A 13,516-nucleotide genomic window follows, 5' to 3' on the forward strand; every position below is an offset into this window, starting at 1 on the left:
CGTTGAATGTACTACTGTAGACGATGATGTCATCCAAGTAAACGAGACACGTCTGCCACTGCAAGCCTTGTAAGACACTGTCCATAAGGTGCTCGAACATTGATGGCGCATTGCACAGTCCAAAGGGCATAACTTTGAACTGATACGATCCGCTGGGGGTCGCAAAGACTGTTTTCTCTTTGTACTCGGTATCCATTGGGACCTGCTAGTATCCTGGAGCGAGATCGAAAGTAGAGAAGAACCTGGATCCAAATAGCGTGTCAATTGTCTCGTCTATACGCGGAAGAGGGTAGGCATATTTCCTCGTTAAGGCATTCAGCCGCCGGCAGTCGACACAAAATCGCATCTTCCCATCTTTCTTTCTGACCAGGACAACTGGAAAGGCCCACGGCCAGGTGGCGGGCGTGATGATTCCTTTTTTCAGCATGGATTCGATCTCAGCTTTGGCAGCTTCTTTTTGATGAATCGGTAGGCGCCTTGGTCTTTGTTTAATAGGGGCTGCGTCTCCAGTCTGTATTCTGTGTTTAGCCTGGTCAGTCCGTCCTAGGTCGCAGTCATGTGTTGCAAACTGATGTTGGAATTTTACCAGGAAATTCCTCAACTGACGACTTTTTGGATCGATGAGCAGTTTTGAGGGCCGCTCATACAAGTCTTGGGTAGATTCTCTGGTATACTGGTTGCCTGAGCATTCCACAGTGTCGCTGTCCCTTTGGACGGCAGTCCTAACAAGTCTTGTTTCTGCTGCTTGGATGTCATCCGTGGGTAGGGCGGGGCCCATAGCTTCAATTGGACGGAATGTAGCTGCTGTTGTTCCCTTATGAAGGACTACCTGGTCCTCCCCAGGATTCAAAAGGCGTAGGGGTATCACGCTGGTGTCAGTGCCCACCATCGATGGTGTAATCATGACGTTACTCCTGTTGGTCATAGCTTCAGAAGGTTCAACTATTCCGTATGAAACAGTCATGCCGTCGTTTCCAAGACTTCCTGCAACAAGCATCTCGGTCCCAGGAGGAACTACGACCATTTCTGAAAAAGTCACCCGACAGCTCTGCTGTCTGTCCGCTGTCTTCCACAGAGGCAGCACAATTCCTCCCCATTCAAGACATCTGTTAGTGACATCCACCACACACTGCTCGCTCCTCATGAAGTCTAACCACAAGAGCACATCTCTTACAAGTGATGCCTTGATGAACGGGTGCTTGACACGATTTCCAGTCAAGGGCACGGAACGAGCACCGGCACGGGACACGCACAACTTGAAAGACGAAGACAGGCTTGGCAGGACATTTGTAGCCTTGATGTATTGGTGACCAGCAACTGTCACAAGCATCCTTACAATATAGATCCTGGAGTGACAAATCCCCCATTGCTGAAATAACAAAATAATGAGAGCTTCCAGTGATCAACCTGTATACATACACACACTTTACACGTACAGTACATTCACTGACTATAGCACACATGTGTATCGTTGCTTACATAGGATACTTAAAAGTGAACGGCAGTGTCCTTAAACATAACACATCAATATCACAAACAAAATCAAGAAGTACATGTACTCACTGGTGGTTTCCGTGCAGACTGTACTACACAATCGCCATGGGACTATGCCTACACAGACGTGGAAATTGGTGCTACTGACATCAAAATATACCTCTACGCGTCCCTCTAAAACTCGAACTCCACAGCCAACACAAACCCAACGCAAAGGGTCACCAAGTAAATTATAGTACAAGTAACGTGAGCTTCAATTAACACGTCACCAAAATATCACATAATACAAGGGGTTATTATTGTATATGACAATAATTTTGATGCATTCAGTCAGTTGTCTAAAATAAGTCTACCAAGTACAACCAGTCCTTGTGCGCGGGAAGCACAAAGGTCACCAAGTAATTTAACAGTTACTTGACATACAAACATGCAAATAACCCAGATACAATGTAGATCAGCTACACAATATGCATATTCATGTTTAGAACATCTAAGTGTAATCCTTCTCCGACTGCAGCAGCAACATTCTCGGTTTGTAGCTCATAAATGGGCCCCTCTTTCCCCACTGTTCCTTGGCCCTCAGGAACAGCCCTCACTAGTTTTCCTGGTTCTGCTGTGTGCTCGATGTCTCCTTAGGCTCTCCTGCCAACTGTCATTGTCCACGTTCTTTGGCCTCTCCCTGATTCTGGGCAGTCTGCTGTCACATGACCAAAACGCTGGCACTGATAGCACCTAACGCCTTTCTTAGAAAACTTCCTCTGGTTGCTCCAAGAGGCTTTCCTAGTGGTATCCACTTGTTTTCCAAGTTTCCTTAGTTGGTCCATGACACCCGTAAGTTGGCGCTGTAGATCTGATGTTGTCTCCAAATTCATCTCATCTTGTCGTTCCACTTGATCCGCTTCCACAATGGCACTTCTGAGCTTCTTCATTTCCGCAGACCGACGTTCCTTCTCGGCCTTGTACAGAGCCTCCAGTTCAACAGCTGCTGCCAAATCCTCATCTAGGGTACTCTCCGCATTTGGATTATCCTTGTCCGTATCTCACCATCATGGAGCGCATCCAGAAAGTGGTCTCGCCCCATTCTGTTACGGCTATCCTCAGGAAGGTCAGCATAGACTTTCTGTACTAGCTGCCGAACTTCCTCCGCCAGCTCCACGAGGCTTTCAGACGGTTTCTGTCTTCTGTTCCTTAGCTGCGCTCAGTGAAGTTCCTTCCTACCTGACGGATCAAAGCGGGACTCTAAAGACTTCACAAGTCTCTTGTAGTCTTTTGCTTCGGCTTGCAGACTACCTAAGGTCTGTTGCACTGTCGCTGTTAGCAGCACAGTGAGGTATTGGCATTTCTCCTTATCGTGCCATTCATTGATTGCGGCGCACATTTCAAAGTGTTGAAGGTAAGATTTCCACGGCGTCTTTCCATCATAGCGGTCAGGCTTGATGATTGGTCTATTCTTTGCCAGGTGACTTCCTTCGGGCTTGGCTGCCTTTCCGACGCTCCCTTCTTTGGGAGTTGATGGTACCATCATTTTGCATTGCCCAACTGTCTTTTCTTTAGGTTGGAAACTGGGGCTGCCTGACATAATAGGTTAGAGTTCTGGAATTTGTCCTTTCCCAAGCTTAGAATTGACAGCACCTTGTCCAGTAGGTCGATGGGCTGTTTCTTTTGTCTGGACGCTTTTCAAGCAACTGCAGTTTTGAGGCAGGTCAATATTCCCATTTTCTCTCCTCCCCTGCCAATCGTCGAAGTTCTCAGGCCGCTCAAGAGGCACAATAGGTGAGCGCGAATGGTTTCCAATCGGGTTGCGCTCTCGCCCGACAAATTTTACGGGAGAGGTCCTGAAAGAAATACTCCTTAACCGTCCGCTTTCATCGTGGTTCCCTGCTTCTGTCCATGGCAAGCTCTCGGCCCAGTCAGTGAGTGCTACCTGTGAATTTATTTTCATTCCTCAAGTAAACCAGAAGCCCATAAACCTCGGAACTCGGTTAATTGCAGCGGGCGCATGATAATGGAATTAATGTTAGTTCCCAGCAAATTGTCAGACATACCTTGTGCCCCAAGTGGACTATCCCAAGCAGCTTGTCCCTGCCTCAATCCTCGGCTTGTGTGACTGGGAATTAAAGTCTCTCCGGCTCCTGCCAAGTACTATATTCGTGTAAGTATTGGGTTTGGGGCATGGGACTATCAACTGGTTTACTCAGTGTTGCTTGCACTCTGTCTTTAACTCTGCCCACACCAATACCGGTTTCCGCAGGGGCAGCTCGAAAGGAGGCTGAACGTGCTCCCGAGGTGCAACTGGGTGTTCAGCTTCTTCCCACGGGAGCGAGGTCCCAGTTGTCGCCTGAGCACTTCCTAGCGATTTCTTTTCTACATGCTGTTCATTTGGGGGACATCCTAACATGCCTTTCAGGATCTGGGAAAGTACTTCAATTTTCCGAATAACTCTCTCATATTCCCTCTCTAGAACACTGTATAAGTCTAAATCACCCAAGGTGGGATGCCTGGTAACCAGTCCATGTACAAATTTCCTTTCTATTGCCAATGAATTGTCTCTTGCTTATTTGATTATCTGTAAACCATATACTTTAATACTGCAAAGTCAGTCTAGAAACCCAAAACGGCCGACGAGCACCGGTCGGTAGACACCGGGCGGTGGACTCCGGGCGGTGGACACCAGGTGGCAGACTCCGGGCAACACTCAGGCGCAGTGGTTCTATAGCTGTACACACCAGTTCAAGGGCTTACAAGACACGACTGCCGTGCTACGCTGTTCAGTCACCCATTGCTCCCTACCACGGCTCGGTATACACCACTGCCGTGTTCCCCTGCCAATCTACCCGTTGTTCCTTCTCACGTCTCGGTATACACCACTGCCGTTTTTGGATTCTTTTCTCTCTCTTTCTGGGGGTGTGCTCACAAGGACACGGGGAACACAATCCCACCGCTGCCGCCAGTGTAATGGACCCGTATGTGGTCTAAGGACTTTCACACCGGACAAGGCAGGTTTGGACGTTGGACGTTGACAGACAAGACCCACACCAAAAAAAGAGAAAAATAAAGCCCACTAGAGACACAGGATTACGGTTCAATGATTATTCTCTCCTTGGTTGAATTCTCTTCTTTATTGATCATTCTTGGAGTTCCACTTACATTAATGCGGAGGCAGTAGTGTACATGCGCAGCTCAGTACGTCCTACTTCAACGGAGCCCAGCCACAGAGTCACACTACGCCGTGTTTCCGCGCCAAACTTGCGCGCCAGCTGCCTAACAACCAAAGATTGTATAGCGCCGCGCAGCGGCGCAAGATGGGGAACTCTCCACTGAATCGCGTTATCGCCATAGGCGCCATTTTGGTGTAATATTGCCCCACAGTGCAGTATAATGCGAGCGAATTACAAAAAATGTATATGCACACTCAACGTTTCTGGACGGCGCTTTGTGTACGCATGGATCACGAAGCACAATGTCGTCGACGTGTGCAGCCATCAACCATTTTTTTCTCCTCCAGGTCTATGCATCAACAGCAAAAGCAGGTTCAAGAAAAGCTCGGAACTATCATTCTTACATTTTCCCGAGAACAAAGAAAGGCGAGTAGTAATTTAAATAGTACAAAGTGAAATTTACCAAAAAATGGGCATACAATAGCGGCAAAAATCAACACATAGCTTAAGCTAGATTGAGCCCCTAAATTAATGACGTTCATATTTGTAATGAGCCTCTGACCCGTGAATGCATGTATATTGTAATTGGCTTAACATTCTACTAAACACCTAGGCATACGCTACAAATATGTACTGGCATATTGGACAAAGGATGAAAACCACACCACCTTCTTTAGGAGTTTTATCAAGCTTTCTTTATTTCACAGACAGTATAGACAGTTAAAACAACATAAGTGCAGAAACTGCACAGTTTGTAAATTCAGACTTGTTGCCCTATTAAAGAAAAAAATGAATTTTACTATGTGCTTACACTTTATTTGACGTTTCCATTTCATTACAGATGCCAATTCTAGGTTCAAAACACCCACAGGAAGGATCTTCTGAAGAGAACCCAATGGTGTCTCTACACAAACTTCTGCCTGTGTTCCAATTATTTTGAACCCAGTCAGTTTACCAATCACCTCCAAACAAGCTGAAATGGAATGAAGTGCCCACAATGTTTGAGGTCCCAAACCCACCAAAACTTGTGACACCTCTGATAGATTCATGCTAACATTGAGCTCTCTTTCACAGAGAATAGGGCCCCAACAACACCATCACAAAGTGACATCATCACCTTCAGGACCCCTAAACATACATACCAGTTACCCAGCCTGTTCTTGATACCATCCATAGCTGGTTACCAGTGTTGTAAAAGCCTGAAGAGTCATGTTGTTCCTTTTCAGTATGACCAGTGCAGACTGGCTTCGTTGTCACCCGAAGCATACATAATCCATCCCTCTTGTTTATACACAACAAAGCATGGGATACTACAAAATAAGATTCTGGGTCACTTATGGTGCTGTCACATTCCTTTGTTGACTTCTGTACTCTCTGTGAACAGGTATTCAGAACAGAAACAGATCTTCCACAAAATGACCAGTGCAATTTGTAATGAAACGTGCCGTGGGATATCTGCCCCCAGGCGTACGAGAAACATGTATGTAGGGCTTAGGCTTCAACTTCTTGTGTTTAAGATTGCTGCACGATCCGACGGCCGCAACCCAGAGAATGTAACCACACAGAACACACCAAAATTCTCCGATTTCATCTCCAACGGTTTTAAGTTATGATGTTACACATTTGTATTTATGATAAATATAAGTTTCAATCTTAATTGGGGGTAAATATTTACCTTACGGCCCCTTTTTCGTGGATAGAGCCTCCCGCCGCCATATGTCGCGTGTACAAACAACTTGCAAACCAAAATGGCGGATCGTGACCTCCATGAAATTAACACGTGCGGGATGGTCAGTTCCCCATCTTGCGCCGCTGCGCGGCGCTATACAATCTTTGCTAACAACCACCGAGGTGTGACGTCACTGTGAACCGGAAAGTGCTGTGCAAACGAATAGAATGCGCGCGCGTGTTGGTTCACTCGCTGGTTCTCGTGCTAATGCCTTATACACACTAGTTGTGCGCGTGACGTATTCACTTTGGTACTCTATACTCTTTGATCGCTTGTGTGTATTCCTTGCGCGTATGCCGTTCAGGCCTCTGCGGCGCAGGTAAAGGAACGTTATGTCGTTGCATATATTCCAATGAAAATGTTTTTTTCCCCAAGAATAGTACCTATAAGGATTATGTATATATTCTAATCTGACGTTGCGATTCGGTGGCATGTTGTTTTTGGTATGCGTTTAATACACAATTATCTTCATTTTTATTTAACCTCTTTCCTGAGCAATTGAGAGAAGGAGTTTACTTTATTTAAACACTTTTCTGGACTGTTTTTCGTCTGTGTCATCAAGCAGATGCTATGTCTTTGTTGGATATCTGTTTTAGCTCGCCAGTGTCGGTCAAATCTTTATAATGACTAAGCAGCGTGTGTGGCTACCATCTTTATGTATTCAAGTAGGTTCGCGAAAATGGAATTTCATATTTTTCATTTTAAAAAAAGAGAGAGTGAGAGAGAGGAGTTGAGGTTTTTCAGGTTTTAAAATTTGTATGGTATCGGCCTTTCTCTGCTAATCCTGATTATGGCATGCCTTATTGTAAAAACGCCGTGGGATCAAAAATATTAATGAGCTTGCGCGCAGAAATACGACCATGCACCCTTCAATATCACCTCGATTGCCGGTTTCGTGGTAAATAAAAATGGGGCTCAAAATGAAGGAAATCTATCCAGAATAAAAAATTCAATCCCAAAAATTGAATGCCCCTTCATGTTTTTCCGAAAAAAGAATACAGTTTGTCCGTTGCCACTGAATGCGGCAGTGTTTTGTGCGCAGTGACAATCATATTCAGTGAAAAAAACGGGAAAATCAAACATCTGCAAAACTGCGGGACACGGAGAAGAAAAACTACCAGAAAGAGGGCAAACAGACAGAATAATAACTTTCCAACTTCCGTTCTCCTGGCGTCCAGGGGGAGCTTTTTTGGAAGAAAAAAACGGGGTCAGGCCCTCTTCCAGTTATTATTAGACAGAATAGTCAACGAGCTCCTCCAAAGAGACACGGTGTACATTCCTCTGATTTGGCTGTATTCTTTACTTTTTTGACGACTGCCACAGATAAAACTACTGATTTTCTCCGGCCGTGAATGAAAAAGCACAAAAACCGAACAGGGCGCCCTTTTGGTCTGTTGCCTACACTGTTAAAAAAAACAGAGCATTTTACAGAAAAACAAAATTACAGAATCACTCTTTGAATTGTTGTAACTCGAAATTTTCTGCAATAACACATTTCTAAAAACATTATTTTGTTATTGTTTTCAAGACATTTCGTATAATTTCAGACCCCATATACCGATGTTCTGTAATTTCAGTGTTCTTCGTGAATTTAAATGAATCCTCGTTTTAAATAAAAGATCTGTTTTCTTACGACATTGTTTTGGAAATAAATTTAGTCGCAGACAACCTGTAATTTTATAGAGAAACTTCTGAAAGAAACGAAATAACTGGCTTTCAACAGAATTTTCATTTATTCTACTAGAAATGCTGTTATTTAAAGCAAAAATTCTGACAGCAACGAAACGACTGGTTTCAATCTAATTTTTCATTTATTTTACTTGAAATATAGTATTTTATGTTATTTAACGGGAAATTTGTTAATTTCAGACTTTCCTTTTAATAGACATTCTCAATTAAAAGAAAGGAAATGAAAATAATTTTTACAATTCGGGTTTTTTCCAAGAATCTATTTTTCTGTCATACCCCAAATAATAACTTTCTGTAGTTTGCTACAGTGCTTTGCGGGTGAAAGGAATCACATAAATGAAAGATCTGTTTTTATTTCTTACGTTAATTTTATGATTCTTTAAGCGCAACCGGCCGCCTCGCCTCACGCACACCTTGTGACGTTTGCCGCTGTGTTTCAGGTGGGTAAGATCAAAATGTCGAAATCTCTCTCAATCAGGTCGCAGAGACCAAGTTGTGATTAAATATATGTGGGATTCAAAACAGATATGACCGGTTATCACCAGCGTAGAAGATTTTTGTTGGATGGAAGAAGAGCATGGATATGGTCAAGTGAATCCCTCACGAAATCCTGAATGTGCTGTACCAGACCTACATGTACTGTAAATGTCTGTAGTGTGTGTGCCAATCACGTCTTATTTTTGTTAAGATATCAATGCTAGGAACTGCAAGAAACTGTCCTTAAATGAAAAAAGGATGTCAAATCTTCATTCATAGGCTGTCTTTTCCCCCGTACATCTTACCACCATTTGTCAAATGGAAATACAATAGCCTACAGCGGAACACCGCGCAGACTTCGCACGGGATCACTTTGTGGTCATAATGGTGGTCGGGAGAGACTAAAATTTCGGTTTTAGGCACTCATTCTGTCCATGACGTCTGCATTCACTTGTTTTTGCGGCACTTTAATGAGAATGTTAAATGGGTTAATTTTTGATGATTTGGGGAATTTTCTTTGTTCGGGGCTCTCTTTTGGGAGTTCTCTGTGCATTAAAATTACAGGAGTTCTCGTGACTCTGCTGCAGGCACCTTTCTGTTTTTTTAAGGAGGAATTTTTAACAGTGTAGGGCACTGCCATTTTGTCTTCAAGTTTACAGGTTGCACTGCACCGAATACCATAGGGATGCACCCACGTATAGCCCAGCTCATTTATAAAAGTTATACACTCAAAATGTAATATAATTATTTAGAGGGTCCTTAGAGCCATGGAACTGAGTAATTGAAAAAATAGGACGCTGGGCCGGACTCAGGGCTTCAAATTCTGAGCAATTTGAAAGCAATCGGGTCCAAAAGTAGCACTATTGAGCCATTTTGCGGAAGGATGCATTTTCAAAATTGCAACTTTTCCAGGCAGTGAAATTTTTAGGGGTGGTCTGCTTTGAGTAAGAATTTCTCCAAAATTCAGTGGTCAACCCACTGAGAATTGAAAGGAAAATGAAAGAGGACATGTGGAACATCCTTTTTCTGTGCAGCCTGAACACCTGTGAGAGTTGTATTTTTAAAACATTTGTGAAGTATTTATCACTGCTGTCTATGGGCATTTATTTGCTGCGGTGCACCCTTAGGGGTGCATTCCGCGGTGTCAGGTCAACTCGACCGGTTTGCCAACTCGACTCTCGACCAATTCGACCGTGCAAACGGTGCAACGGGAACAGGGCATAGAAGAACGCATTTTTCCTAGTTTTGGATCGCGCGTGTAAGTCGCTTTATTGTGTGTGATGTGACCATGTGCATGCGCACAGTATGGTGACAGATTTCGGGGTCTGTGCGTGCGTGCTTCTCAAATTGGGAAAATGATTTTTGTAAACCTCATTGGCACAAGTTCAGTGATTGCATTTCAGTTGATTCAGTGGGTTCATTGAGTTGGTTAATGGTCGAGTTGGTCGACGGTCGAATTGTTCAGGAGTCGAGTTGACTCGAGTCGAGTTGGCAAACGGTCGAGTAGACCTACAACCCATTCCACCAACTGGGTGTATTTCTGCGCACGAGCTGATGAATATTTTGTGATCCCACGGGATTCTCACAATAAGACAGACCATAATCCGATAGGATCATAGAAATATTTCTATAAATCCCAAATTTGGGACTGATAGTTTCCAGTTCGGGATATATTTTCTTTCACAAAAAGCCCCAAATTTTGGATAGAGGCGGGTGGCTACATTCATGAACGCTCAGGTTTACTGCTATTTTTAGGGTACCTTCCTTGAAAGGCAAATGTAAAAGAAATTTGTGGCTAACCCCTGGCCCCATGAAATTGAAACGAAAACTGATCTTTAGGCCATAATCTAGAAGGCCAATCTCTTCACGAGAGTCGACAGGGGGTGCTGTTTCGGTCCGATTCAAAGTTTGCACTATTTTCTACAGGCCTAGGCCCGTACTTTGGTATGCTTTTTTAGTTTGAGCTGTTTTGTCTGTGGAAGTTATCAAAACAGTAACGATTATAGCCAAAGATCAAAGGAATGTACACCGTGTCTCTTGGAGGGTTGGCTAAATGTCTATGGCCCTGAAATTTCCCCATTTTTTTCTACCAAAAAGCCCCCCCCCCCGATGCCGGGGAAACAGAAATTAGAGAGGTCCAATCAACAATTCCGTCTGCTCGTCCTATCTTTGTGGTAGTTTTTTTTTCCTGTGTCCCACAATTTTGCAGAAGATGTTTGATTTCTCTGTTTGTTTACAGAATAAGTGGTCTTCCAGCCACAATCTGACCTCAGGTCGAGTTCGGGCGGCCTGTTCTGGTGACACGGGTTAATTTTCTTGTCAAGTTCTCGCGCTCGGCGAACGGCGCCGGGAACATGACTCAAGAATACTGTTCTCGGAACAGTATCACACACCACCTCCTCGTCAGGGTTTTACAGGAACACAGGGAAAAACTCGTGAGACCTTGATTCTTGAACATCTGCAAAAAGCAGAGAGATGGTTTCCAAAGCCACGGACCATGTAGACAAGGCGTAGTTTTGCAAAATTAACATTAATTATTTTCCGTAACACAGAAATGAATGTTCCTGTTTATATAGAAAAGAATTCAGCCCATCCAAACCCTAACTCTCAAATAACGTACATGGAAGCCGCCATGTTGCATGTTTGTGATAACCGGTTGTTTGTTCCCGGCTTTCGAAGGGCCGACCCACGAACAACAAATCGAGCTGTTCGTGAACATACGGGAACAAGCCGCCCGAACTCATACTAATTGACTTCCCAGTAAAAAAACAAAGGAGGCCAACCGCTTCACGAGAGTCAACAGGTGGCGCTATTTAGGTTCGATTTTGCAGTCCAACTCGTCAAAGCATCCAGAGCCTCGGGAAACATCACACCAATTGAAACCACCAGTTTGAGGAGATTTGGTTTTTCCTATATATGCTGTGAAGTAGCCTGTGAAAATATTTCTGCATATGAAATGGTATGAAAGCCTTTATCGTACCCCTAGAACTGTGAGATTGGCCCTATGTGGTTCGTCGTCCGCCGCAGGCGGTGCGCAGGAACAGGAGAGCGAACCACCAACATGACCACATACATACATGTATATAGCCAAGGGTACGTCTAGATAGCCACGTACAGACTCCTATAAACACATTTGGAAAATGTTACATCCTGACGCCACTTTTGACAACAAATTTTGAACCCCCAACAAGTTTAAAACGGGGCTTCTCTTCTTGCATTCCAATCTGTCTCTCTGTCCTCACTGATCTTAATCTAGGCTGCATGATGTACATGTATTGCTATAATGATGAAGTAGGCCTAGTCCTAGCCAGAAATTCCATGTTGTAGTTGATGAGGGATCCTTGCTTGGGCTTGAACCTGGGTCGGCAACTTTGGGAAGAAACACTGACGATTAATAAATGCATGGTCTTATCCGCTCGATTACGAGTGCTTGTTGCCCAAACGTTTTCGGTAGATATATTTAAGGCACCCAATGAATGAAGGCGAGGTAAAAAAGGGGTCACAATGAATCACTCATCATTCATAAGTATTTTACATAATTTATGCTGACGTATGAATAATTAGGGCTAGTCCTGTCGTGTCTTCGTGGAATTGTCTGAACATGTTAATTACCACTGTATAGCACTTCTGCGCATGTTTTCACCTTCATCAATCACGTCAGGTGCTGGCCTCCTATTTATCATGGCGGATAGACGTCGAAAGCCAAAATTGCACAAAGTCAGCCAGATTTCTGCCTACAAATCTATCTGAAATGCTTTGTTCACATATTTCTTACAGTGCCCACATGAAATAGACCCCATGAGAAACAAGGTTCATGTATAAGCACAAAAAAAAGAAAAAAATCTGTTTTGAAAGTGGCGTCAGGTTGCAACATTTATGCCACACATTTTTGCTGTTTTGATTGTGCTAACTTACTTTTTCATCACAGCTGTTTGTGCAACTAAATATGATGTATGCCTATGCCTTTTTGGTGAAGTTACATGTACAATGTGTAAGATGAGGAGGTTTATTAAAATGGTGAAATTCTTGAGCATGGATCCATACTACAGAAAATCAGCAGAACGCCTTCTCAATGACTGTTGGCTGTGTGATAGCTTGACCAGTCACAACAAAGCTCCTATCTTTGGGGTTCATTACGTTTAGCACCCTGTTCCTATTATAAGGGAAGAAACTCTAATTTTTCGAAACTATTTATCTAAACAAGTTGTTGGTGATGTCCTCTTTCATTTTAAAGAGAAAAGAGAACAGTGCTTTTGGGGGGAAATTTTGCAGGAAAATGGCAGCGTACATGACCTCTCCGAAGAGATCTGTGATCGACAAACAAGCGAATGTAGTCTGGTTCCTTGACTTGCATGGAAATTTTTTATGAATCCCAAATGCCTGAGTCAGGTAACCAGACGAAAAACAAAATGGCGTGATTCGACTTTGTGGTTTTCTTTTGCCAAACTTGGGTTAGAAATTTGAAGTTTTCTTGCTTACATATTGTCAAAATTTACCTAAACTAGGCCTATCAGGATTGAGTAAGATTCCTTAAGGTCAAAAATGTTAGTTTGATGAAGTGGACTTTGTTTCCTTATTATAGGAACAGGGTGCTCATGGTAATGAACCCCCTGTCTTTTCCTTTTATTTTGCTGTCACCCACAGATGAAAGCCGCAGTGTGATTGGTCCAATTTGCTTCCATTCCAGTGACCAATCATAGCTCAGCTTTCCTTTGGATAGGGTAAGGAATACATAAGGAAAAGATAGGAGCTGTGTTGGGTTGGTCAAGCTATCACACAGCGGACAGTTATTGAGAGTACATGCTTCTCATCTTCTGCAAAATGCTCAAGAATTTCACCATTTTTATGAGGAATAAGGGTGAATAATTCTCCCCATCGGACATCCAACTTCATGAAGAACGTGTGTGTGTGAAATTTGGTTGCACAAATTGCTGTGATGGAAGTGTATGATAAGTTGGCACAATCAAAA

At 43.5% G+C, this 13,516-nt stretch overlaps 2 protein-coding genes across 4 annotated transcripts in view; one reads left to right on the forward strand and one right to left on the reverse strand.

Annotated features, from left to right (window-relative positions):
• Nucleotides 1–205: 205 nt before the first annotated feature.
• Nucleotides 206–1,330, reverse strand: LOC147796023 (uncharacterized). Its single transcript, XM_087129981.1, has one exon. The coding sequence runs from the start codon at nt 1,328–1,330 to the stop codon at nt 206–208; it is 1,125 nt and encodes a 374-aa protein (XP_086986107.1).
• Nucleotides 1,331–11,218: 9,888 nt separating this feature from the next.
• tma16 (translation machinery associated 16 homolog) overlaps nt 11,219–13,516 on the forward strand; it is a 54,753-nt gene continuing 52,455 nt past the window's right edge. Inside the window, exon 1 of one of the 3 annotated variants that reach the window (XM_087149196.1) lies at nt 11,219–11,506. Coding sequence is in view for 1 of the 3 variants with exons in the window: in XM_022240187.2 (XP_022095879.2) it covers nt 11,504–11,506 (3 nt within the window). In the remaining 2 variants the exon portion in view is untranslated. Of the gene's footprint in view, nt 11,641–13,516 lie in introns of all 3 variants that reach the window. The other 2 variants (XM_022240187.2, XM_022240188.2) reach the window with 2 other exon arrangements.

This window comes from Acanthaster planci, linkage group LG19 (assembly GCF_054643075.1).
Source record: "Acanthaster planci isolate LZ-2023a linkage group LG19, COTS_SCS, whole genome shotgun sequence".
NCBI classification, from domain to species: Eukaryota; Metazoa; Echinodermata; class Asteroidea; order Valvatida; family Acanthasteridae; genus Acanthaster; species Acanthaster planci.

Bases quoted from the DNA above. Each gene is read 5' to 3' on its own strand.
- LOC147796023 (XM_087129981.1), bottom strand. From the start codon at position 1,330: ATGCTTGTGACAGTTGCTGGTCACCAATACATCAAGGCTACAAATGTC.